At 36.2% G+C, this 27622-nt stretch overlaps 1 protein-coding gene across 1 annotated transcript in view; it reads right to left on the reverse strand.

The window, feature by feature from the left end:
* Positions 1-27622, reverse strand: part of CCSER1 (coiled-coil serine rich protein 1) — a 1094278-nt gene that overhangs the window by 353985 nt on the left and 712671 nt on the right. The window contains exon 10 of the mRNA XM_036411399.2: positions 5630-5674. Within this exon, the coding sequence (XP_036267292.1) occupies positions 5630-5674 (45 nt within the window). The remainder of the gene's footprint in view (positions 1-5629; positions 5675-27622) is intronic.

Here is a 27622-nt window from a genome sequence, read left to right on the forward strand (position 1 = left end):
AACTGTAAATCAAATGTGTCTTAGTGGAAAAATGTAGACACTGAAGCGTTGAATTATTCTAATGCAAATAGGAGAATTTCAAAAAAGAATATAATGTTAGCCAATACATATTTCAAAAAAAAAAAAAAAACTGTGTTAGCACTGGGTTATAAAGTATCTTTATCCTTCAAAACTTCACAGCAAACAAAAATGGGATAGCTAAATTTGAACAGAAGTAGAAGCATTCAGTCTATTCTGAGTATTGAACAATAAGTAAAACATGCAAATAAAAATAAGTTTGCAGAAAAATTATTAAAGACAAATAAAAATCATGTTTCTTGGTGAAAATTTTATATTTGATACCTAAAGCTATAAAAGAAATATAGTTATTTTCTATCATTTCAAAATTATGTAAAATGTTAAATTTTAAGAGAATAGTGGCACTCCAACACTCCTTGCTAACTCCTATTTTCAAAAAAAAAAGACACTTCCTTCAATTTTCACTCTATTCTTAGAACTCACAAAGTTGTTTGTTTGTTTTTTCAAAAGTAATTCTTTCCGGTGGTTTGTTGGACCTAAAAGTAATAAAGAGTTTCTGAGCTTAAACAATAATCTGGACCTAAAATAATATGTTTAATAATTCTAATTAAGTTATAAATAGATAAATCAATGGCAATTTTTGTTCCACTAGAAATGCTTATGGAAATATTCCAGGAAGACAAATTATTTTGAAATAAAAAATTTAATTTAACATTCTTTGCATTTTCTCTTTTAAAGATCAAATTAAAAAATGACTTTTCAACTTAAAAAGTATAGATAAATAATTTGTCAAAGAATAAATAATTAAATATTTTAACTAGTAACAAAAACATAAAATTCATTATTTTTCAGAATAAAAGATATAAAATCCACTATTTATTAGAATAAAATAAGTATTCTCTTTAGGGATATTATATGCTCAAGTGTTACTTTACATAAATAAAAATCTTGAATTAGTATTTACATGATTAATGGATTTAATTATAAAGTAGGGTTGGTAAAATAGCTTTGAAGTAAACATTCGCTTTCAGTTTACTTTTGTCAAATACCTCAATATGTTTCTTTGAGCATTAGAAGTCCATATTATTTATAATTTATTTATTTATTTATTTATTTATTTATTTATTGTATTTGGCAAAAAAAAAAAAAATGGAGAATTGGGGACACTGCAATGCAACAGAGAGAGTTAGTGAAGCATTCTGGACTATAAAACAGACAGATTGCAAGATATTCTCATGATTTTCTTGAGAATGACACATTCATAAATCAACTATTTTATAATTTGAAATGCCCACTTTTTAAACTGTCTATTAGAAATTTATCTTTGTACTTGCAATCTCCTAATTAAAAGTGGGATTTTTTTATATTATTGGCATATTAAAAAACAAAACAAAATAAAATTTCCCAAACCACAAGGAATTTTTCTATTAAGTGGATGAAGGTATCTACAGTATTTATTGATCAACTTTCTAAAAAAAATGCTTCTAGAAATTATCTAAAGTGTTCATTTTCTTTTAGATGTTTGAGAAGCACATCCATAGTGTTCTATAACAGTGTTAAACTATTTATTTAAAATGTTCAAATGTACCAGTATTAATCCTGCCTTCAGAATTCCACATGAAGAATGGCAACATGATTTCTATTTATTTTGCTCATAACTGTGAAAGATCCAAACTTTATAATTATATAAAAGTAAGTGTGTAATTGATCATTACACACTTAAAATATTTCCACTGCATTTATCATTCTGGCATCTATGTAATTTCCAATGACACTGCCATAATCCAAAAGTTCCATTAACCATTGTCTCTCACATTAGCTTACCACAATCAGTACAATTTCTGAAATTAAATTTTAACATTGATTTATATACCCAACAATAAAAATTAGTCTTCCTCATCCATGATGTAAAGTCACACATCTTTTGTACTTAGACTGATATAAAATACCTAGAATATGGGTGGTTGAGTATTATTGAGGCAGGGTAAGAGTAAAGATAATTTACCATTCAAAATCAGTGTGTACACACACACACACACACACGCACACATGCATGTAACATTATTTAAAATAATATTATATTATTTATTTATATCATTGTAATATTATTTAAATGTAAAATTTAAAATAAAAAATAAACTATAAAATCTTTTCATAAAACTGATAGTAATTTTGGTTTTAATAAAAATTAATTATAAATGTGGAAAAATAGAAATTCCTTGAGAACAAAATAATAATTTATCTATGTCTGAGATCCAATGAAGACATTCTTATTACCTTGCTCTCCTTCAACCTGAAAAGCATCTAAAGATTTATCTTTCTTAGCTCTTCTGCCAACATGAACCAACTACTATATGTTCCTCAAAAGGAACAGATTCATCTGTATGGAAAATAGCAAATAAAGGGGAAGAGGCCCAAAATGACAAGTCACTAGGAACTAAAATGCCACATTTTAGTTGGGTAGAATGGGTGCACATTTCAATGTACCCATATACACACAGATGAACCTTATTAAATTACCAAAAAATGTGCTTTGGAAAATGTAATTTTATTTTAAATAAACTATAAAATATTTTCATAAAACTGATAGTAATTTTGGTTTTAATCAAAATTAATTATAAAAACACTATGTGGAAAAACAGAAATTCCTTGAGAACAAAATAATAATTTATCTATGTTTCAGACTCAATGGGTTCTCACAGAATTTTTTCTATGTGCTCCAAGATCCCACTATAGGGAGAAAGTTTGCTTATAACCAGATAGTAATATCAGTTAATCATATTTTGCACAGCATTCCACTAATTTCCCATTTTAAACAACCTTACTATTAACCACTATGATAGACCCCATCAATTTATACATATAAAATTTATACAAAAATATGAATGTAGCTTTTTAAAAATACAATATCTGTCTTTAAATATTTTACAATAATAAAAGCAATGTAGATGCTACCCTTCAGAAAAGTAACATATTTTAATCACATCTTAATTTATACTTTTATACAGCACTTAGTGTTCACATCTGGCCTTCCTACCCAGCAATTAGCTTTTGAGTAGTATTTAAGACCTAGGTAAATAGCATATAATGGCCTGCTTCCATTTTCCATGCATGTTCAAACTGTTGTCATTCTCTCAAATAAGTAAATAAAACACTTTAAATAACACTTCTTAAACCTTCTTGTAAATATTTGGCAATAGGCCTTTAGTTTTACATTCATCAACACCTGTTGGGAATATCTGTCAATTGCACTAAGACAAATTAATTCATCTTAAGATGTAATGATTGTCATTAAATCGTCATCAATCAATCACAGCAGCAGTAGAATGAGAAATTCTAAGAGAATGTTTTATGTGAGAATTTCTAAATCTGCACATTTCAATTTAACATATTCATAGATATATTATTCATATTTATAATGCACACATGTAATGCAACACAGCAAACAGCAATCATCAAGATACTTGTCACATCTTGTAAGTAAGAGAGATCAGGAGGCTCTTCAGATAGTAATTGGGCTATTTGTTTCCAGATCACATACCTCTAAGATTTGGCAGAACAGTTTTCACAACATATTTCACCCTATTGTCTGATACATCCCTAAATATCCTACCATAGACCAGATTAGGCTTAATAATTGTGAGAGAAAAAATTAAGGTGAGTGTCAGGTAGAAAAGAAATATGTCGAGGTAACCCAATGTTGTCCAGAGAGGAGGCAAAGTATCTTTTATGAATTCCAATAGTTGACATTTACTGTTTATCCCTGAATTTAGGGTCTCAAGTAGAAAAGACATTTCTGGGCTATCAGTGATTTGATGATCTTACCTTCTTCACAATTATTCCTCTAACCTCAGAGAGAAGGCCCAAATCAAGGTTCTCCTTTCAATGTAGATGAAAACATTAAGTTGTAGGTTTATTAAAAATGTGACCTTCATACAAACCATAAAATAGTTTCCAGAAAAAAATATTTAAAAAAAATTAAAATACATTATCAGCATGTCCCTTACCCATAAGCACAATCAAAATAAAATAAAAGGAAATGAAAAAAATAAGCAATAAAATGTAACTCTTTTCAAATAAAACCAGTGAGTCATTAGGTTTTTAAAAATAACATGAAACATTGAAAAAAAGTTATCATAAAACAAATAAATAATATTTCCGTTATCACATAGATACATGGATGTATGTTTTCCTTCTTGGGACACACAGTTGCTGCTGGACCAGGATGCAGCAGCCAGAAGCTGGCTATCTCTAAATGTGTGTCCTGAAAGGCATTGAATCAGCAGAGATAAATGGTGGCAGGACTGCTGGGCTGTGAACTTTCACTAAGGAGGTGATGAATTAAGTTCTTTCTCTAAGTGGATCCATTTCGGTCATGTCTGAGCACAAGCAGTCACCCTCACAAAACTGTAAGTGGCTCTGAGGTCTTCCTTACAGAGTACATTCTCCCGCCCCCATCCTGCTGCACTGATGACCGCATTCTTAGTACCTTGCTCTCCTACAACCTGAAAAGCATCTGAAGATTTATCTTCCTTAGCTCTTCTGCCAACGTGAGCCATCTACTATATGTTCCTCAAAAGGAACAGATTCATCTGGATGGAAAATAGCAAACAAAGGGGAAGAGACCCAAAACGACAAGTTTACTAGGAACTAAAATGCCAAATATTAAAATGCACACAACTGCAAGGAAAGAAGAGGAAAACACTACATATTTCATTCAGAAGAAAACTTTTTTTTTACAAAAAGAGAGTCATGGACAGAGGGAGGTAACACATATTTTCTCATTTTGAAAGATAAAGAATTTTCACATTTGCTTTCCCACAAAAAAAACAATAATAACCAGTTATAAAAATATCACCAAAAAATAAAATTACCTTTTGCACAATAAGAAAATATTAATTTCCTGAATTAAATATTCCACCACCACCCCACTTTGAACAACCAAAATCTCAGAGTAAAGTAAATGCATGCACTTAGCAAGGAAAGAATTTTATCATGATTGTCTGCATATTAGAATTAAAAAATAATAATATACATTTATCATGATTACAATATGGTCTTATGTTTAGTATTATTAAAAGTTACCCTTCTGTTCAAAGCATCTGGGATAGACAATAATTAAAGTCTTATCAAAGCAACTTTACACTATCCATAACATACAACATTCTAGTACCATATACCAATGGCCTTGGGTAGGAGAGTAAAGAATCCCATATGTCATAAAATGTTTCCATTGATATGATTTTGCTAATTTCTCAGAAAATTATTTTAAATATCACATGTAATGTTTTCTTCTGACCACGCCAGCGGGCTTGACTGCTGTGAGAGTCCATTTTAACAGAAAGAGCCTGCCTAACCAGAGAAAAAGTGTTTTGTTTTGTTTTTTTTCAGTTGCAGAGAAACAAACACAAATAACACAGTTACATAAGTATGTGTAAATTGTTTGGCCAGAATAAATGAAATATATGTACACAAAATTCTCACCACATCCCCATTTCCATCATCGTCATCGTCATCATCATCATCCTCATGTCACCTTCACCAACCACATCATCTCAACATTGGAACCATTTTCTCTTCCTCCCTCTCCCTCTCTCTTTGACTTTCTTACCTCTCTCCCTCCTGGTACTGTCTCCAGTCTTTTCAGGTTCAAACCCTGAAAAAAAGCAAAAACAAAATAAAACATAATATATTATTGTTGGCAAATAGGCTATATAATAATTATTACTAGTGCAAAACTTTTGAAATAAAAGAAATAATTCATTTAACAAAGAAGATCTGAGTATAGATGAGTATCACACACATGCCAATATCTGTATCTGCATTAAATCTTCAAAGGTGGTACCGATGTATTTCCTGCTTAATCTTAAGACCATTAGTAAAAGCACAATATACTAGTAAGCATTTGTTTTAGTAATGATTGCTTGTGCCTTGCAGAAATGACAATCTAAAAGCTGCTGTTCAGCTGAGACCGGTTTGGCTCAATGGATAGAGCGTAGGCTTGGGGACTGAAGGGTCCCGGGTTCGATTTCGGTCAAGGGCATGTACTTTGGTTGCGGGCATATCCCCAGTAGGGGGTGTGCAAGAGGCAGCTAATCGATGACTCTCTCTCATCGATATTTCTAACTCTCTATCTCTCTCCCTTCCTCTCTGTACAAAATCAGTAAAATATATTAAAAAAATAAAAAATAAAATAAAATAAAAGCTGCTGTTCAAACTGAAGCAGTGCATGCAGGACATGCTATGATAGTAAACTCTGTGCACTGGGTCTGGCACATTTGGCACACAAGTAAGGAAGATAAAAGCAGCAGCATCCCTGGTCATCACCTAGGAAACATTCAGGATATTATTACAAAGGACCTTTCTCTGTCTTCTGTTATCATAACAGTTTCTATGATAAGATTCCCCAGTGAACATGATGTTTCATTTAAATGGAAGAAGAGTTCATTTTTCCTCAGCAAGCCTATTGTAAACAGTGCTTAGGATACAAGAAAGAGTCTCTCTCTCTCTTTCTCTCTCTCTCTCTCAAAATTGCTATTCAAACAAAACTCTTAGGGAAATATCTATACAGATTTCCAGAGCTGCCTCTCTGTGTATTTCCTGCTATGTATTTCTGTGATTTCACTCACAAATTCTAGCTGCCTTTATCTCTCTAAACTCAGAACTTTGTCTTCTCAACCTCAAATTTAAAGACTCTGATGTTCCATTTGGACTGTTCCTCTGTGCATCATGACCCAAAGACTGTCTCCAGGTAGAAACCCAAGTACTGTAAGGCTCTCTTTCTCTTTTCTCAAGTGTTATGTATTTCTTCTGTGCTTTTTAATGTGTGATAATTGTTTTAGATGTTTTGTTCAGTTTTCTAATCATTACAGCAGATGCCAAGTCTTATAGATAGTACTCATTCCTGAACAGAAGCAGAATTCAAAGTAAGTACTTTACATGTACTTTTTTCAAACGGAGAAAATTAAAGCTTATAAAATTTAAATTATGTCAGCTGAGTACCAGAATTAGTAAAAACAAAAGCAAAATTTAAACAATATTTTAAAAGCCTGGACACCAAGCTCATTCACTCATCCTTAGCCAGAGTTCTTTAAATTCATAGTAATGGAGATGTTTCATGTGTTTTATACTTATGGACACAAATTAATGATAACGATAACATGAAACTTATGAATGAGTCATGATGTTTCTTAGAGGAAATAGTAATCAAGAAGAGCTGCGTGTCAGGACTTTGAGAATAAAAAAAAGCATACCCACTTGGATGAAGACAGGTTGAAAGGTAAGCTTGCCAGGGTAGATATGATATATTGTATGAATTATATAAAGAGCTTGGTCATAATTTGGACACTAAATTATTGAAAAACCAATCTTTAAGTTGAAAAGCTAAGTCAGAGAATCTGAGGACAGGAATTTGGGAGCCATATGCACAAATAATGACCAAAGGGGATTCTCCATATGTTAACAGGCGCTCAGGCAAGAATTTATCTCAACAGAGAAGTCAAATGATCTAGGACAATTGTCCTCAAACTCATTAGTCAACACAGCCAAAAATCAACAATTCAACAATTGAAATTTCTTTTGAGAGCCAAATTTTTTAAACTTAAACTTCTAATGCCACTTCTTCAACTAAGACTCATTAAGGCCATGGTATTTTCTGGAAGAGCCACGCTCAAGAAGCCAAAGAGCCACTGGCTCTCCCAAGCTGCAGTTTGCTGACCACGGACCTACGCTGTAATGGCATTCACTAAAAAATATTGAGGTATGACCTGGAAGATGTGAAGCTCTAACAGATGGCAGAAATTACTCTGAGCACTAGAGTAAGACATAAGCTTTCTAGTTGAAAGGTCAGATGGCTTGAGTGGGGAAAGCTACTGGGGGAGGTACAATCTATGACTTAGAGCATCTACTAGGAAAACAACAGCTCTCATGAATTTTGCTGGCTCTTACATATAGTAACTTAGTTAACTTGCTTTGAAAAATTAGACCATCACATCAGCCCAATTAACTAAGCAATGCCAGTTAAGACAAGGAGTATTTTTGAAAGAAATATTAATCTCAAAATCCAGTGCTTTCTTTGTGTTAATTTATATATATATATATATATATATGCCACATATTTTTCACATTTTTGAAATGAAGAAAAAAAAATTAGTGTTTTAATATTTTGTATAATGTCCACTAAAATAAATATTGCAATAATTCTTAAGAAAATAATTGTATAATTATTCAGTGAGACAATTTGATTCTCAGAAAGACTTGATTTCAATAAGAACAGCAAAATTACTTATCCTATATAATAAAAACCAAATATGCAAATCAACCAAATAGGAGAATGACTGGTCACTGTGATGCTTGCTGACCACCAGGGTGCAGACACTCAGGCAGGAGCTTCCTCCTGCTGATCAGTGTGCTCCTACAGCGGGGTGTGTGTGTGTGTGTGTGTGTGTGTGTGTGTGTGTGTGTGTGCTACTTAGCCAGAAGCCGGGCTCATGGCTGGCTAGTGCAGCAGTGGTGGCAGGAGCCTCTCCTGCCTCCATGGCAGCACTAAGGATATCAGACTGCCATGGGGAGGAGGCCTAAGCCATCAGCTGGATATCCCCGAGGGCTCCTAGACTGTGGGAGGGCGCAGGCCAGGCTATTGCCCCCCACCCCAAGTGTACAAATTTTGTGCATTGCACCGGGCCTCTAGGGGATATATAAATATGTATGCATACTGGTAGACTAATACAATTAATATAAGGTTTACAAAACTTTACCTGATATAAAAATTCCACTTTATTGTTCTTGAATATGTAAGAGTATAATATTCATCTAGCAAGTCTTGAGAAAACCATGTTTAAAAATACTCTGGAGGATATGGTTGAGGAAAATCTATTTCCCTTGCTATATATATTTTCTCACTAGAGAATATAAATAGTTTGTGTGGATTGAAATTAAGCACATAGGACCAAACAAAATTGCTATAAATTGTAGGTGGGGGAAAAAAAATTACACCAAAGCAAATGTTCTATAGCGTGCTAAATTAAAATAGTTTAGTAAGGCATAAGGGGGGAAAGCTATCAACTGGGGAAAAAGAAATTGAATGTTCTGCCATGACTCTCTTGCGTATAGCATGCAGGCATCTATGTGAACACCACTAGTAACTAGGCCAGAGTATGAGATCATATCTGTGCAAACTATGTATAGATACAAAGTATTCTCTCTCTCTCTTTTTTTTTTTTTAATATATTTTACAGAGAGGAAGGAAGAGGAATAGAAAGCCAGAAACATTAATGAGAGAGAGAAGCATTGATCAGCTGCCTCCTACACACTCCTCACTGGGGATGAGCCCGCAACCAAGGTACATGCCCTTGATTGGAATCGAACCTGGGAACCTGTCAGTCCCCTGGCCGACACTCTATCCAGCGAGCCAAACTGGCCAGAGCCAATATATTCTCTTTTGTCATGACTACAATCTCATCATGCCAAATTGCTATCTATCACACCATAAAGATTTCCCCCACTTCCTTGTATACCAAAAATCAGAAACACAGTATCCAATGCCCCTAGATTTGGTTGATTTACTTGTCCAATATGGAAAACTACAGAATGAATAGATGGATAGATATTTTATTTCCAGTTCTGTGAAGATTTCATTGTGATAATTTTTCTTAACTGTAGAAGGTAGTCAAGATTTAACTGGATAAAACCAAAATTTCACTGTGAGATGTTTTACATTCAGTCTTAGCTATGGATGCATAAGAAAGAACTAGAAGGAACTTAAATAATTTGTAGTTTAACCTCTTACACTGACAGATATGGGACTTACAGCAGGAATTTAACTTAAAAATGATAGATTCCGGGCACAAACTCTGATCACTGGGATTGCAATCCAAGACTATCTTTCCTTACCAAATTGTTTTAGTTGTTCTCTTATAAACCATTGTCTTACAAGCTACATACTTTTGGCATATCCCTTAACCATTTTATGCCACAGGTTTCTTACCTTTAGAATTGAGATAATCCATTGAGAGAATCTATATAAAACACAGGTCAGTGCCTAATTCAAAATTAATCCAAACATGCACCAAATTTTATTAGCAGTTTAAGATGTTGCGCTTTTGTGATATTATTCCAAAGAAAGACTAATTATTACAACAGTTATAAAAATAACTAGTATTTGGGGGGTGTACTCTATGTGTTAAGTACATTCTAAATGTCTTACCTGGATTAATTCAATGCTTTTGGTAATCTCATTACATATTAAAATCAAGTAGTTCTTCCCACACGAAACTGAGATGGAATTATCTCTTAAATGTTCTGCTCTGTTTTTGAACCTACTTCTTTAGGCAAATTAAGACATGCCACCTTATTCTTGCTATTGTAAGGTCATTGTGTAGCTCCAGTATAGGGCACAGATGAATGACAAGAGTGTAAAACACTTCAGCTTCTTACTACTACATTTTGTCTTAAACAGGGACATTGTTTGGAGGAGAAATGCTGAGAGCAATGCTCAACACTGGACTTTGGTTTATCTATCAGGAAAATGATGTAGAGTGGGAGGATATAGAGATAAATATTTAAAATTTAATATATGTGGTATGTTTTAATTTTAAAATAGACAGACTGCTCCTCTTACTGTCTTTTTCTATCTCAGATGGCTTCTCAGTGAGACTGATGAAACTACTCAAGAAGTTAAAAAATTCCAACAAGTTTAAACACAGTTTGATACACCCATTTTCAACCTTAACTCATTTCCAAAATTCTGGTTTTCTTAAAGGGGATATCTTCTTTTACATCTACCATCTTGCTGCATAGACTTTAAATTCAGTGTCAAGTTTCAATTACATTTTTCTGATAAAAAAATGTTTAGCTGTATATATGTATTTCTATCCTCAGCTGTATTAGGCTTTTTTTGAGTCAGTATGAGATTTTTGACCAGACATAGGTTTAAAATATAGACTTAGAAATTCAGAAACTCAAAAGCTGCTAAACCTACTTTAAAAATGTAAGAATTCACTATTACATATATTTTCTAGTTTTCCTTTAAAGTTAAACATATTTTAAACATTTTGAGGGTACTTTATCTTTTTTTTTGTACCATTATATTGGTACTTTATCGATTATATTGGAAAATATTATATTTTCTTATACTATGTTGAAATAATGTCACAGAGAGCTTTGTAGTGAACCTGTTGAAAACTTTTAGAGTTCATCAGTATCTAGGCTAAAATCTATCAAAGACAAAATAAACAAACAAAAAACAGCCTGTTAGGAGCCCTCAGAGTTGATACAAGCAACTCCATCTTAGAAAATACAACTCCATCTTGGGAGTTAAGTTTCCAACTCCTCTGACAACTCACAGTCACCAGAGATTACATGGTGCCCTGTGGTTTGGCCAGAAGCTAAAGATAACTTATCACTTAAGGACACATCCTGCTCTGGAAGATCCCTACAAGGTCCCTTCCCTGATCCTCCCTCCCATAGTTTGCCCCGCCTTGGAATGTCCTGGGGCAACCTCCCCCTACAGCCTGTATATTTATATATATTGCAGCTTCAACAATAAAATTCGAGGCTTGATCAGAATCCTATCTTGCCTCCATTTCTTCGCATCTCCTGTCCTCTATCATTCTCTTCTAGGTGCCTCCTCGCCCCCACGTTGATCTCCCACTGGTCGGGACAACAGCCAAATGACAAAATTTATCAAACTATGTTTTCAAAGTTAGTTATTCTAATTATCTTGGAACCTCTATACCATGATATCTATAATCTATCCACTGGGAGCTTTGAAATGCTCTTCATCTCCCTTTTCAAAAACCAAAATATGTTATTGTTTTTAAATTCTTCCACCATTTTTCTTTTTCTTTTTTAATATATTTTATTGATTTTGTACAGAGAGGAAGGGAGAGAGATAGAGAGTTAGAAACATCCATGAGAGTCATTGATCAGCTGCCTCTTGCACACCCCCTACTGGGGATATGCCCGCAACCAAGGTACATGCCCTTGACCGGAATCGAACCCGGGACCTTTCAGTCCCCAAGCCGACGCTCTATCCATTGAGCCAAACCGATTTCGGCTACTTTCACCATTTTTCATGGTGAAATTTCTAAAAGTTCTTGTATTTTAAAAACGAAAAATCTTATCACATTTCCTAAGTAATATCATAACTATACCATGGAATATTTTATCTCTGAACATTGCTTCTTATTTGTGTTTTTTTTAATTAAATCTTTAGTATTGAAAGTGTTGCATATGTCTCCTTTTTTCTCCATTGACCTCTTCTAGCCCACCCCTGTCCCCTGCTCCAATCCTTTACCACCCTATTATCCATGTCCATGGGTTATGCATATAGCATACAAGTTCTTTGGTTGATCTCCTCCCACCCATCCACACCCCTCCACCTAAATGTTCACATATGCATAATATAACAATAGTGCCTAGTCGTTGATTTGCTACTAGATGATAGGCACTATGCTAAGCCCTTTACATGGCTTATTTTTTTTATCCCTCACAATTACACAATGTTGCAGGTGTTGTATTGATTCCTATTTTGTCACAGTAATTGAGGCAAAGAGAGGTTAATTAACTTGCTCACGGAGACACAGCTAGAAGGAGGTAGAGTTGAGTATTGAATCCAGATATCTGATTATAGAGCTTCTTTTGCAGCCGCTACACATACTACCTCCAATAGTAACTATCATTTTGTTTCATTTGTATTGAGATGACTATCTAATATGAAATGGATTAATATGTGTCTAATAAATTAATGATTGAATAACCTATTAGAGGAGAAAGCCTAATTCCAGAATTCTATTAAAGTTCACCTAAACCATATCATTTTTACTGAAGAAATAAATGTGAATTAAATTATTGCTTTTGAATTCAAGATTTGGAAATAAATATGGGGAAAATAAATAGGATTGGATTCCAGAGTTCCTGATTTCTTGGGAAAAATATGTAATTCAATTGAAATATTTCCTGTGGCATACAAAGATTAAAAGAAAATTAATGTAAGTTTGTGGGCCCATGTACATTTCATAGAGTTAGTCTGTGATTATTGTCACTCTAGGCTAACTAAAGTATTAATCAAGAGAGCACTTCCATGCCTCCAGTTTTCTAGCAGTTCTCGTCATGGTATACTGTGCAAATTAAACTCCTGTTCCAGGGACTCGGGTTCTCATATTTTATGAGCTTCAATATGATGGAGTTCACCTTAAAACTGGCGTGTTTCCCGTGTTTCTAAAGTTCATACCTGGGGTGTCGTTTGTGAAGATGGTGTTGATCCATTTCAGATGTGAGACTAGTCAATAACACAGCACTTGTACTAAGACTTTATGTAATATTATTTCTGACGACTTGTACTTGTTAATCTAATTCTTAAATAGAAAGTTACTGACCCAGTTTCAGAAGACAAGCAACCTCAACCATGTCAATAAAAGGTGTATTGCTTTAGAATTCTCTCATGGTGGCGAACATCAGTTCAAAGATGAATTTAGACAGACATGACAGGCGTAGTGTCTACTGTATGGATTGTGGCACCGTGAAATATTTGAAAAAAATATTCCTTAGTTATACTAGGCTAATTAGTTAATGAATCTGTCTAGTACTGCTGTCTTTTATAGTCTTATCATGAAATATCAAAATAAAAAATACACTAGGCTAGTTCAAGAGAGAAGATTAGTAGCTAGATATGATTATCTACCAATCAATCTGTCTGTCTATAACTTCAACCCTGTATCTTTCCATAAACTCCATCCTCAACACTCCATTACAAAACCTGGCTCTCTTGCAAGTCCATGGACATGTTAGGCATTCTTCTACCAGAGGCTTTGAATGAGGGACTAACCCTAGCTACAATTCTTATCACCTAGATATACATGACCCACTTCAACAGCTGCTCAAGTTTTTGCCAACTTAACTACTCATTGAGGTCTGTCACCTCTTTAATGTTATAGTTTACCTCACCTCTAGGGATACTTAATACCTTTTAACATCCTGTATAAATATATTATTATTATGTATTATCTATCATTCCACATTTGGACTTACATGCCATAAAGACAGGGATCTCTGCTGAATTATCCCAGTTGCCCAAGTACTGCCTGGAGCATTGGTAAATGTTAAAATAGTATTTAAATGTTTATTTGATGAATATTTTCTTTTCTTTTTTGTGTATTAATTGACTCTATTTTCTGTATACCTTTAATTATATCAATGTTTCTTCCCAAAGGCTTCAGGAAATAGTAGTTAAAGGAGAAGCTCTCTTCTGGCCAAAAGAAAATTGCACACTTTGGCACGTGTTTGTCCTGGAGGGGGACACTGAAGTTTCCATAAGCGATGCTGTGCACGATTCTTAGATAAGACCTAACACCAGCCTGCAGTGGAGGCTTCAGACCTTTCTTTATGGGCCCAGACAGAAGCCAAAAGCTGTTGAGTAAAACGGGGCAAAGGAGGCAATGAGGATGGTTAACAGGCACCAAGAATGGCAAAGGAATAGCAGGTTCCCTGGAACAGTGTGCTGGTTGTTTTCCTTTATTTGCTTTCCTTTTTCAGTCATCTTTGTGGGAAGGTTCTGGACAGGGATCCCAGGGAAAGAAAGAGTCAAAGATTCCTTTAGGTGGCCTGGGTGCTGATGGTACAGGGGAATCTACTCTGTCAGGTTCAAGCAGAGCCAGGATGGAATGCAGGGTTAAAGGAGTACTTACAGCAAACAGTCTGGCTTCTAATGCTAGATGGCCAAGCATCAGCCTTTGGTCCAGTGCAACCCTGGCCTCACTTGTAAAGAGTGAAAAATTAGTCTGTTTAGAAGAACCAGCTGGAATCACACCAGCTTCTGCCACCTTCATGCATATTTCTTGGAAAAGATTAATTTGTATGAACTTTCTCAGATGTTAATTCCTGGGAGTACTTTATTCTTCCCAGAAGGCTTTTATTGGGGGAATAATCCCCACAGGATGAAAGCTAGAACACACCAGTCCTGGTCTGCAGTTCCTTAGGAACGGGTTGGCATGTGGTTGAGCTCAAAGGAAAAAGCTGCATCTTCCTGTAGAGCAGTGGTTCTCAACCTTTCTAAAGCCTCGATCCTTTAATACAGTTCCTCATGTTCTGTGACCCCCAACCATAAAATTATTTTTTGTTGCTATGATACTTCACAACTGTAATTTTGCTGCTGTTATAAATCATAATGTAAATATCTGTGTTTCCCGATGATCGGAGGTGGCCCTGCTAGCAGTTCTCAACCTGAGGGTCGCTGTCTTTTATAGTCTTACCATGTCGCGACCCACAGGTTGAGAACCACTGCTGTAGATGATGAACTGACCTGCTATCCTACACCAACCCTCAGCCTGAGGTATGCGTCAGTGAAGGTAGGGAGCTGTGTTTCTCAAAACAGAGAAGCAGTTCTAAGAGCAGAAAGGTCAAGGGAATCTAGAAGAGATCTGCCCTGATAAAGAGTCGTCCTCAGCTGTGGGGGAGAGGGCAAGGGACCCAGTGGCACTTCCCTTACTCAGCAATTCTGTCACTGCCGTGACCAGCTTCTTCCCATTCATTAGGCTCTCGTGCTGCTCAGAGATGCAGGGCTCATTCAAGTCACTGCGTCTGTAGGAATTTGGACATTCATCTCAAGATTTGGCGCTGACTATCTCACAAGCTAGGGAATTCTGGCCCAGGTAAACGTGACAGCCATCTGTTTTGTTGATGGAAATAGCTGGCACTTTTTCCATTACCTGAACTCGGTCATCCCTATTATTGATTATCTCCATGATGCCCATCACATCATAGAACACCAGAATCTCTTACAGTCATCTAATATAATGGAGTTAATTTTCTCTTAATTTGCAATGTCAAATTAGCACACTTGTATTAGTCCATGTAAGCCACCTGGGTCAGCTCTGTGCCGACAATTACCAGGTTGGAAATGCTCTCCAGATTTTCCACTTTCTAATTCTTGCCCTCCAGTTCAAGGTAAATCTGGCTCTGACTTTGTGGCTGTTTCAGGAAATGGGCTGACTCTTGGTTTGGGTACAGAGAATAGCTTGGAGCCACTTTGTACTGGACCACTCAAAGCCTCCAGGGAAGGTGTAGAGAGCTGTCTGAGAAGGCACATGGACATTCTTTTAATTCTTATTAGCTGCAGAATCCTGTTATTAGTACTGATATCTTATCTTTATCCAGGTGCTTAGAATGAGGAACAAATAGGACCTTGACTTGCCCAGATCTTGATATGCTAAATCTTGTACCAAAAAATGAGGAACTTACCCAGATCTTGATGAATAGGATCTGGGCACACCCGAAACTCCTTTTGACCTTAAACTTCCCCTTTGGAGATCAATAATGTGCTGTGTTGTCTGTGGTGGGTGTGACTGCCTCTCCATCAGAGAGGTGGTGCCCACCTAGCTCCCAGCTTGATGAATCTATTTCTGCCTCCATGTCTCTTCTTTCTTTCTCTAATTTCTTAATCCCTAGCTCCTCCACTCAGGAACCTGTTGTTTTACGTGCAGGATGCAGAAAACAGAGAAAATACCCACTGCAGGCAGGGTTCCTGTGAGTCTCCACCTCATCAGGTATATGTTTTAGGACATGTGTGTTTCTCTCCCTGATTAATCTGCTCAAACAGTCTGAGCATGAAGTGAAGACAGCTGACCTTGAACTGATAGGGTAGGCTTTGGTGGGGGAGGTGGGCTTGGTGGGAAGGGGGATGGGATTTGATCCAGCAGAGGGTCCAGATGGCATGCCACCTAGTTCTTCTGTCACAGGCCTAATTTTGCTCCAGGCCAGAACCACCATATGGAACTCTTTATCTTAAGCCTGCAGCTCTATCCACATACTCAAGTAGTTTTGGCCAGTCCACATGCTCTTATCCATATCTTTGTACTTCTTGAGTCTTGGTTTGTATAAAACATGGCAGCATTTTTCATTTCTTTCATTTAAGAAACAGGCTTGGGAGCCTTATCACCCAGCCCAGGGCTTGAATACTTTCCCTGATACCGTATTTTCCGGCGTATAAGACCACCCCCTAATTTTACAGTTAAAACATGGGTTTAGGCCTATATTCGCTGTATAAGACTACCCCCCACTTCCGAGGCAACACCAGTTCTTTTTTTAATAGACCGCCTCTCTGACTCTGGCCAATCTGAGCAGGCTTTTTACTAGAACACAGAGTAGCTTCGGGTACAGAACATGTAGCTTCGGGTACAGAACATGTACAAATGTTTCCGCATAGAGAACGTATCCTGCTTTTGGAGCACGGTATCCAGACCCACCGTGCATTCCAGTGGCACGGGATACACTGCCTCCAGGCAGCACACAGCCCTCTCCAATCTTTCTACCAGGTTTTGCATGTCAGCAATAATGGACCACCTGCTTGGACCTGTGGAAAGCCACTCTCATCCTTGCATCTAAAGAGTTTTTCCCAATCTGTGCTGCGTTAATTTATATTTGTAAGCTGTACAAGTGGTTCTGGCTTTAGCAATTATCAGATAAAATAGATTCATTTATTCGCATTAAACAAATCATTGAAAATCTAAAATTTCATTTGTAACTTTAGGGGGTTCAGCATTTTCTTATCACACTGCTTTTTGAAAACTCCAAAGAAAGTGTGCCACACTTTTTATTAAATGCCTAAGCAATAATCACTCACAAAGCCTTTATAAGGAAAAGATTGCTGGTTTCAGAATATCCCTTAAAATATGTTCTCAACTGGACAGTGTCCTATTTCTATTAAGATGACAGTAATTATTTCAGGATAAAAAGCAAACTAACATATGAAAATTTAGAAATAAAAACTGAGTTTAATTAATATGAATAATATGGACTACAGGAATCTATCACAATACCCATTTATTCAGTTTTATCACATTTTAAAAAGTTTTGGTTCCAAAAGTCTGAATGATCAAGTTACATATTATTATTTACCTACAATGGATTCTAGCAATATTCAATGGGTTTCCAATACTGACACTGAGCCTGTTGATTCCTTCTTATTATAAAGTAGGATATCAATAAAAATTCAAGAAAAGCTAAACAGTGTTTTTATTTAACCTTTCCTTCCTCCCTGAGTGGACCACACTCTGTTCATCCTCTTTCCTGTGTTGCAAAACACTTCTCCATTCATGGTAGTCTGCATGTAAATGTATTCTCATTTATCAGGATTGCTATTTTTTGCAGAAATCTCAACATCTCATTTCCTCAAAGTCCCCTGAAAGTAATGATCCTTTATGAATTATATTAATGGCTAGGTACATGGATTCGTGCACATTGAAAGGAAATTACTTAGAAGAAATATTTTAATATTGCTATTCATCCTTTCTCTATAATAGAAGTCTCAACCAAATTCATGATTGTCAATGAAAGACCAAAACACATGTGTGCGATTGGCACCAGTGAGAGCTTTATATGTATGGTGCATATGCAAGTCAACTTAGCATTTTATAGATATAGAATAAACTTACTTAATTAGACCTGCTTTTTGATGTAGCTAAACTTTTTCCAGCCTAGTGAAGCACCCCAACTTCTCTTCCAGGTAATTGTGAGCAACACAGCAGTAAATATCAACACAAAGGAGATTATTATTTTAGATCACGCAGGGAGAACAGAGGGCAAAGTATTTAACTGTAGCAGTGTTTGACATTCTGTGCAGTGAGAAAACCTGAAGTCATTTTCAAGGTCCACCATATCTTACTTCTTTTCAGTCGGTTCAAGTTTTTAAGCTTTCTAAATCTCCATTTAGAATGAAAAGAAAATAGGATTCCACTGAGTCTCCTATCTACCTACTCCAGGACTTCTGTGAGGTGAGGTGAGGCATGGGAAAATGCTTCACAAACATTTGGTTAAAGTGTAAAATGTTTGCATCTGGCTACAAAGCAAGTTGTGTTCTTGAGCTAAAGAAACTGCAAGTAGGCTAGTTGTTGCTAGGGAGAGGAAACTGAGTGTTGCTACGTGACGTCATTATCTGGCACCCACAGTCACTGTTTCCTGGCTTGGCTGGGCTGTGGACCTGCATTTAGGGCCATGGGGGTCTCAGCAGCATTGGCTGTGATTTGGTGGGCTGTCACTCTGGGGTGGTGGCAGAGCCTGTGTTTCACTTGGGGGAAGCCAAGTGCTGCTTTGTGGGTGCCGGGTCTGTGGTGTCACTTCTCTGTAAATGGCTAGTTTGCAGCACAGCGGCTCCAGTGTTGACTGTCTGCCCCCTGGTGGTCAATGCATGTCATAGTGATTGGTCAGATGAACACTTAGCATGTTAGCCTTTTAAATATATAGACTAGAGGCCTGGTGCATGAAATTCGTGTTTGGGGAAGGAGGCCCCTCAGCCCAGTCTGCATCCTCTCCAATCTGAGACCCTTTGGGGATTGTCCAACTGCCAGTTTAGGTCTGATCTAAGGACATCACTTCCACAATCCTGGACAGCTGGCTCCTAATCACTCACCTGCCTGTCTGCCTGCCTGGTTGCTCCTAACTACCCCCTGCCCCTGCTGGCCTGGTCACCCCTTATGGCCCCTGCTGGTTCTGGTCACCCCACGCAACCTGCTGTTCAGTTCTTTGGTTGTTCCTCACCAACCCCCCTGCTGGCCTGGTCATTGGCAACCGTTTGTGAGGGCTAGAAGGTTAATTTTCATATTACTTCTTTATTAGATAGGATTGTTAAAGGGGCTTGGCACAATACTTACAGTTAGTTACTTACTACCAAGAATGGGTGTCTTACTCTACTTATTAGGTGCCTGTTCTTAATGCTGCTTTTCTTTTTTTTTTTCTTTTTTTCTTTTTTTCTCTGTGTTTGTAGGTTCTTTCTGGCCAAGACTCTTTGTAATCTGCCTCTGTGTTCTTTGCTTCACTGGAATGATCAAATGAAGAATGTATGTGCTTCTTGCTTCTGTAAAATGAAGTTTACTTTTTCGAAAGAAAAGTAAAGATAAACTGCCACTGTATAAAAGCACTGATTCAATTTTATCCAATGTTTATCACAATTAAATGTCAGCTCAAGGGCTTTAACTATTTGCACATTTCACAGTGACTATGTGGGTGACATGTCCATGAACATCATCCTGTGCCAGACTCTCTTTGAGGCCCTGGTGCTAACACATTTGATCACACATATTTGTACACAAGGAGCTTTGGGTGATTTTTGGTAGTTTTAGCTAGTGAAGTTTAAGGAAATCTTAACACATTAGATTTGGGTGATTAGAAGGACAGTATTATTATATGAGAACCATTAGTCCATATAGTTAAATGAAACTGCCAGAAGATGCAGAATTAAATACGTTGAATAAAAGTTTTCCATGTAAAGAGGTGCCTCAAATACATAACTGATTATATTTTCTAAGACGGCTTATTATCTCCCCTGAAGCTTTTGAGTCTGCATTGCTAATATTGTCTCTCACTGAGAGTTGCTACTTACAATAACTAACAAAAGTGCTCAAATGCTTGTGGAGCTTTCCCCTGTTAATCCAAACATTATGCGAAGGAGTCAGACACATGGAGATCTTCAATAACTTGAGCCTACCGCTTTCCTTCTGATGCAGTTTTTCCCTAATTTCCTTCTGTTTCACCTTAGTGTCCAAGGCTCATGATAATCATCAGGATGACACACAAACCTTTCCACTTTCTTCCTCTGCTGTACTTCCCCAGCAGATCCTAGACTCTGGATATCAACTGCATGAGACATAGCTGCACCTAGTAACTTGCAATTCATTTCTGGATAAAAATGAAGACTTGTGTTTAAATGTATAATTATGAAAGGACATTTAGAGACAGGACAGGCAGTTTTAGGGAAAAGGGAGGTCCACTGGAGAGGAATGCATATGTGATGTGAAGGAGATAGCTCCAAGGCACCAGCATGCTTTCATAGAGGATAGAGAGATGACATAAGAGGAATGCATGTATTCACAGAGAATATAAAAATGTTGCAAAATGAGGGAGAGAGGAAATGGGGGAAACCAGGTGGGCTTTGACCTTTGAAATTGATACTCTGCAGAAGAATGACCAATTAGGAAAGTATGGAGGTCATAAATTAAGGAAGGGTCCATTCAGAAAGGGTCACGAAAAGACAAAGAGCTACAGCCTTTATAAACCTGGAGACAGAGACTTACAACAAGATTTAGGTTTTTCCCATTTTAGAGAGAGAGAACAAGCTTTTCCCATTTGGGGACCCCTGCCCAGGGCATTCTCCTTTGGGAACCATTTCCCAGGAGGAGTTTGTATACATTTCCAATTAACTACACATTAAAAAAAAATATTTTAGTCTTCTGACCAGGAATCTGACATTCCTGATCCTCTGGACCTAAGCAGCCATTTATTTATTTTTTATTTTTTTCCTGAAGAGACAGCCCCTTCCAGCAGTCTACAGGCAACCAATACAGCCACACCTAGACTACCCTCTGAGCAGTACAAAGAGCACAAAAAATCTGAATAGCCCCAAAGAGCCCTTAACCGGGTTGAAGAGAGGCTGTTCAGTCTCAGAAACTGATACAGCACTACTCCCATGTAAAGACCTGTCAGAAACAGCCACTTGAGATATTAAGACTGACAGCAGGAAGACAGGATATGTGGGCAGATTAGTCCTACCTGCTTGCAGTCAAGGCAGTGGAGATAGACACAAATAGAGGAGTGGTGAATTGCTTAGAACGTCAACACAGGGCTGACTACTTAACAGGAAACTAAGAAGTGGCTGGCAGAATAGAAGAGTAAGTTCTTAAAGCACTCCACATGTGGCATTAAAACTCAGCTGAAATAAATGACACTTCACTTATTTTATTTTTATCTTTTATTTTAAAAAACAGTTTTTATTTATTTTGCTTTACTTTTTTTGCATTTTTCATTCTATTTTTATATTTATTGTCATTTTATTTATTCATTTATATATTTTCTTTCTTTTCTTCTTATCCACTAATTCTCTTTCTATATCCTTTGTACTGAACCAAGGTACTACCTGTATTCATTCAATTCCTTAACCTTATTATCTCTATATAAGCTCTGCCTCTACAGATTCTTCCCCATCCCCTTTTTTTCTGGGTGTTTGTTGTTTACATTTTTTGGTTTATTTGTTCTGTGGTATTTTCTCCATATACATATATATGGAGGAAAAAATATATATGATATATTCTGCCCCCCCCCCCCTTCCTTTAGTGAGGGATGACAAAACAACTGAACAGCAGGCTGTGTAGGGGTGACCAGGCTAGCAGGGGGAGGCGCAGTTGGGGTGACCAGGCTGGCAGGGGGGGCAAGTTAGCGGTGATCAGGCAGGTGAACAGCTAGGAGCCAGCTGTCCAGATTGGAAAGGATGCAGGCTGGGCTGAGGGGACTACTCCCCCCCCCCCACATGCACTGGGCCTCTAGTCAATAATAACCTTAAACATAACTGGATTAAATGCTCAAACAGATTGATAGTGAAGAGATGGGGGGGAAAATCAGGAGGAAAGGATATATGCACCCCTATGTTCACAAGAGCACAATTTACAATAGCTAAGATTTGGAAACAGCCCAAGTGCTCATCAGTAGATGAATGGATTGAAAACTGTGGTGCTTTTACACAATGGAATATTATGCTGCTGTAAAAAAGAAGGAACTATTGCCATTTGCAACAGCATGGATGGACCTGGAGAGCATCATGCTAAGCGAAATAAGGCAGTTGGAAAAAAGTGAATATCACATAATCTCACTCATTTGTGGAATATAATGAACAACTTAAATTGATGAACAGAAATAGAGCCAGAGTCATAGAAGCATCAAACACACTGTCCAACCTAAGATGAAAGGCAGGGGAGGAAAAGGGAGATTAGAGATTAACCAAAGGACTTGTATGCATGCATATTAGCATAACCAATATACATAGACAGTAGGGGGTGAATGTATGCGCTGCGGGGGGGTGGGGAGGGGGGAGAGGAGGCCGGGGAGAGGTAAATGGGGAAAAGGGGAGACTTATGTAATACTTTAAACAATGAAGAATTTAAATAAAATTAACAATATATAAAATATTTTAGTCCCTGAGTTTATTCTTCAAACTTGGTCACACATGAACCCACAAGGGAAAGTCAGCTCAACAAGCTCCAAGTCTCAATTACAATATTGAAAACTGCTCTCATCATGCCCTCAAAAAATCTTAATTCCTCCTACTCTAAAAAGGTTATAGAGCTGCTTGCTTCTTTTAATTATCTTCCCACCGACTTCATAAGATCAATCAAAGGATTATATCCTTGCCATTCAAATCTCAGGTTAAATTTATTGTGTCAGAAGTTTTCCCTCAACACTGAATCTAAAATAGACATAAAGTTGCTTACTGTTATTTTACCAAATTCTAATGTTCTGCTTAAGACTTATAAATTAAGACTATTTTCTCATTTATTTATTATTTTATGTACTATTTCATCTCACTACAATGTGAAGTCCATGACAACAAATGACACTTCCGTTTTGTAAAATTGTGTTTCTTGGGTACTTAGAATAGGATGTGGCACTTAGTAGATGCCAAACAAATATTTGTTGAGTGAATAGAATGAATAAACCTCTATAACTACTATTTGATTGCTCTTCCTAAACATGGTATTAACATGATATTTGCAATTCAAATTTATTCAGAAGAAAAATGAATTGAAGTAATTGGTGCCTTTCTCTCACTGATCTTAGGCAAATAACCTAAACCTCTGAGATCACATTTTATTTTCAGGAAAACTAGAAAACTGAACTAGATAGTGATTTAGGTCTAAGTTACTGAAATTTTATTTTCTTTGAGAAAACTATATTTTATCCTTCTCGATTTTAATATCAGAGCTTTGTTTTTCAACTCAGGAGTTGTGGCCTTTCCCTAGATTAAATCTGTGTTTCAGCGCTTTTCTTTAAAAATTTCCCTCAACTATTTTAAGAGCTTTCCAAAAATATTAATAAAGTATTTTTAATGATATTTTTACTTTGTAAAGTGGCATAACTTTCAGCATGTCTGTGCAAAGTGTCTACTTTTAAATATGGTACTCATAATGTATAACTAAATATTGTCTGAACAACTCTATTGAAGGCTCTGTGTTAAACAAATAAACCAGATTGTGTCAAAACCCACTGCTAGAGATCTTTATTAAAGAGGTTTATTTCAGTCATTATTAATTTCTAGTAACAGCAAAACAGAACAGAAAAATAAATGTGTAGTCTCAGACTATAAGCCAGAAAACACACCATAGCTTACATTTTCATCTGAGAGATCAATGTTCCATAATGCAGTTTAATGTCCTCTCAAACTCAAAGACTTACCTGAGAATAAAATGACAATTTCCATTTCCCCTTAGTGTCTACTCTAATTTAACTAAAATTTCATCATGAATTTTTGGAAATTGGATCTCTCTTGAAAATGTATGAACATTAAGAAGAGAAGGTTACAACTCTTTGGTGTATATTTTTATCCTCCCAATCTGATAATAACATAACATCTTTGCAAAGTCAGGTGATACAGATTTCCATTCAAACTAGTCCAGTGATTTGTCATAGTAAGAAGAAATTAATTAAATAAGTTATATGGCTACATTTGGCAAGGATTAGCCGGGCAGGATATACCATTTGGGAAAATATATTTTGAAATTAAATATGTGTATGCTAGTTGACTTTAATGATATTGTCCCCTGATTTATTCAACTTGAATGTGTAGTCATGGAAACGGTAGGCATTGTTTCTCATGAAATAAGCAACCTGACCACAGCTTGAAGGTCTAGGGATATTTGTATGACAGTAAACCTGTCAAAAATGGTATTCTTTAGTCTTAAAGATTTAAAACCACTTTGTAGCTTTGCTAATCAGAGGCTTGCATAACTGAGAAACTTTGAAATTCCCTAGGAACTCCCTTCTTACCACTCCTGCCTCATCATCAGGGAGGGTAGAATTTACAATAAAGAGGAAGGAGAGGCGAAGTCTTAATGCACCAGTGTGTTTTGTGTTAGCGCATGTGATTCTTCTGCTGATATTTACTTAATCAACCCTCCAATCCCTCCCTTTTATTTTCTAGCTTATTCAGTCATTCAACAAATTTTGTGTGTCTACTATGTGTTGGGACAAGACATATAAGGTATAGCTCTTATGTTGCATATAATTTTTTTAAAATATGTAATTTCTACTAATAATAGAGAAAGATTCAAATTGACCATTCCTTCACAACATCCACCATCCAATCAGGAGTGAGTATGCAAATTAATTCAAAAAGCTAGTGGGTTAATTTGGCTGGGGCTAGGTAGGATGCTTGCATTGTCACCATCTGATGACACAGGCATTCTGCACTGCCCCAGCCACTCAGGGCCTCTGGGCAGCATGGGGAAGTGGGGCTGGAGCACAAAGAGGCAGCTCCAGGGCTGGGGCAGAAAGGCAAGGCAGTGCCAGTAGCCAGGGAAAGGAAGGCCCATTCTTACACGGATCTTCATGCACTGGGCTTCTAGCATTACATAAAGTTTTATAGAATATGACATTAAAAACAGCTTTATAACTCATTTTTCCCATCTTTATTTTATTTGTGAGGAAATTGAGGTCAAGAGATAGAAAATATTACTTTTCAAGATTACAGTTAGTGAAGATCCCTAGTATATAGGAGTAAGCAAATGTAGTTTATAGCTATGGGTTTACACTTGTATTACTTATTAATTATTACAGTTCTTATTTGCATTATTTACATACAAATGACTGTAAACCTACTTTTACAGACCCCTGTATATGATGCTAGTATTTGTTCTACGTCTTCACATATCAATAGCATAATTATCTATTCACTTCTGCTTTTCAAAATGTCTCTTTCCTCTTATTCTTTTACTATGTTCTGGTTATTCTTTTTATGCACCGTGAATGGCCTGGTTGAGAGAGTTACACTTTTCAGTTTGCCCTCTTCTGAATCACCTTCAACTTCAGATTCTTTAATTGTTGTCTGACACCATAGGAGCAATCTGGGCTGCAAAGGAGGCCAGGTGAATCCCCAGGGTTTACTGCTCTGTGCTTCATTTCTCTTCTGTTGCTAACTGTGAGACCATTTGGCAAAAGTAGACTTAGCGCCTTAAGATAATTAGTTCTTCCTCAGAATGGCATGGTTTTTAAGGAGGAAAGTATGCAACATTTGTTTCAAAACCCAAATCTATCATTTGTAGAACATGACCTATTTTAGTGGCTCTCTGATATTTTTTGAAAATAGTTATCATGAATAATATTCTCTCCTTATGTTTTACTTCTGAATCATTTTTAATACTGCCCAAACATATCTTGCCCTAATTGAAGAGAAACTAAAAAACAAAACAAAACAAAACAAAACACCTCAATGGAAAAACATAACTTACTACAAGTTAAGTATAAAATAAAAACTTAGTGAAAGTGAATGAAAAATGATTAATGCTGTAATTATAGACTTTATATAGAGTAATTTCTTTTTATAGACATGAGTACACTTTGCACCTAGCACTTAAAATAAATTACTACATATTGAGCCTCTCGGTATTTTGCTAACATTTTAACTCAATGATACTAATGTAGGATCTAAATATTAAGTATAAGAAGATGAGTAAAAATTTCATCATGATTAGGTGAAAGATCATTTATAATTTCTATACATATTTGTGCATCAGATAATGATCTACGTCCAATAGATAAAAATATTTGTTAATATTTGTAATATATGATAATTCCTCAAGGGAGTTTGTTTAAACATGCCAGAACAATCAGACCAGGTCTTGGTAAATTTTCTATATCCTCCTTTTTGTAAAGATACTGAGACAAAAATCAAATCCATAGGGATTATAAACAATAAACAAGATATAATACTGTGACTTCTAATAAGTATATATTTTGTCTTCATCCACAGTTCCTGGCACAGAGTAGCTAAAATCCTTCTATTTTCCTAAGTGATAAATATTAAACATAAGGTCATCACATGATTTTTTTTTTAAATTTTGTGAGAAATAATGTGCTACTTAATGTAGCATGAGGACAACTGCCTCTGAGTTCAGTGAGTCCCTCCAGCAAATTACCAAACTTTCTTGGGAATCATGACAAAGGGAAGAACTAATTAGATATTGGCTTGTTACTTCTTTTAGCATCCTTCTTCCAGTCACTAGGATATTCTCATTTACGAAAGATGAATAACACTCAGTGTTATACAAAGAAAATTAATTGTCCTCAATGCCTCCTAATACTTCATTCTTCTATCAGTGTTATTCACAACACTGGCATCCTCTAAGCATGACTTTGCCTAGTTAAAAGATGAGAAAGTGAGTGAAAACATAATTAAAATGTATCTTTCTAAAGATGAAGTTGTATTGTCAAAGATCCTGGGGAGATAATACAGAAGACAGAAAACATTACTGGGTTTTATAATATAATCCAGTTACCATCCTGCTATTTCCCAGGCATGATACCTTAGGGAAATGTAACTTCATTGGAAACCAATTCTGAATATGTAACATGGGATAATAAGACTTCTCTGCCACTCTTATAGGACTTCTGGGAAGATGAAATAAGTTAAACTATGTTAAATACAGCCAAACATTATTATACTTAATTAGGATGTATTTTCTCTATAATTCATTATTTTAGACTTAACCCTGGAAAAAGAATCAGGAAGATGAGGTTCCATTTCATTCTGACCTCCATATACAGAGCTAGAACTACACAGGCATGTGCCTTC

Source organism: Pipistrellus kuhlii, unplaced genomic scaffold (genome assembly GCF_014108245.1).
Source record: "Pipistrellus kuhlii isolate mPipKuh1 unplaced genomic scaffold, mPipKuh1.p scaffold_m20_p_1, whole genome shotgun sequence".
Taxonomy (NCBI): domain Eukaryota; kingdom Metazoa; phylum Chordata; class Mammalia; order Chiroptera; family Vespertilionidae; genus Pipistrellus; species Pipistrellus kuhlii.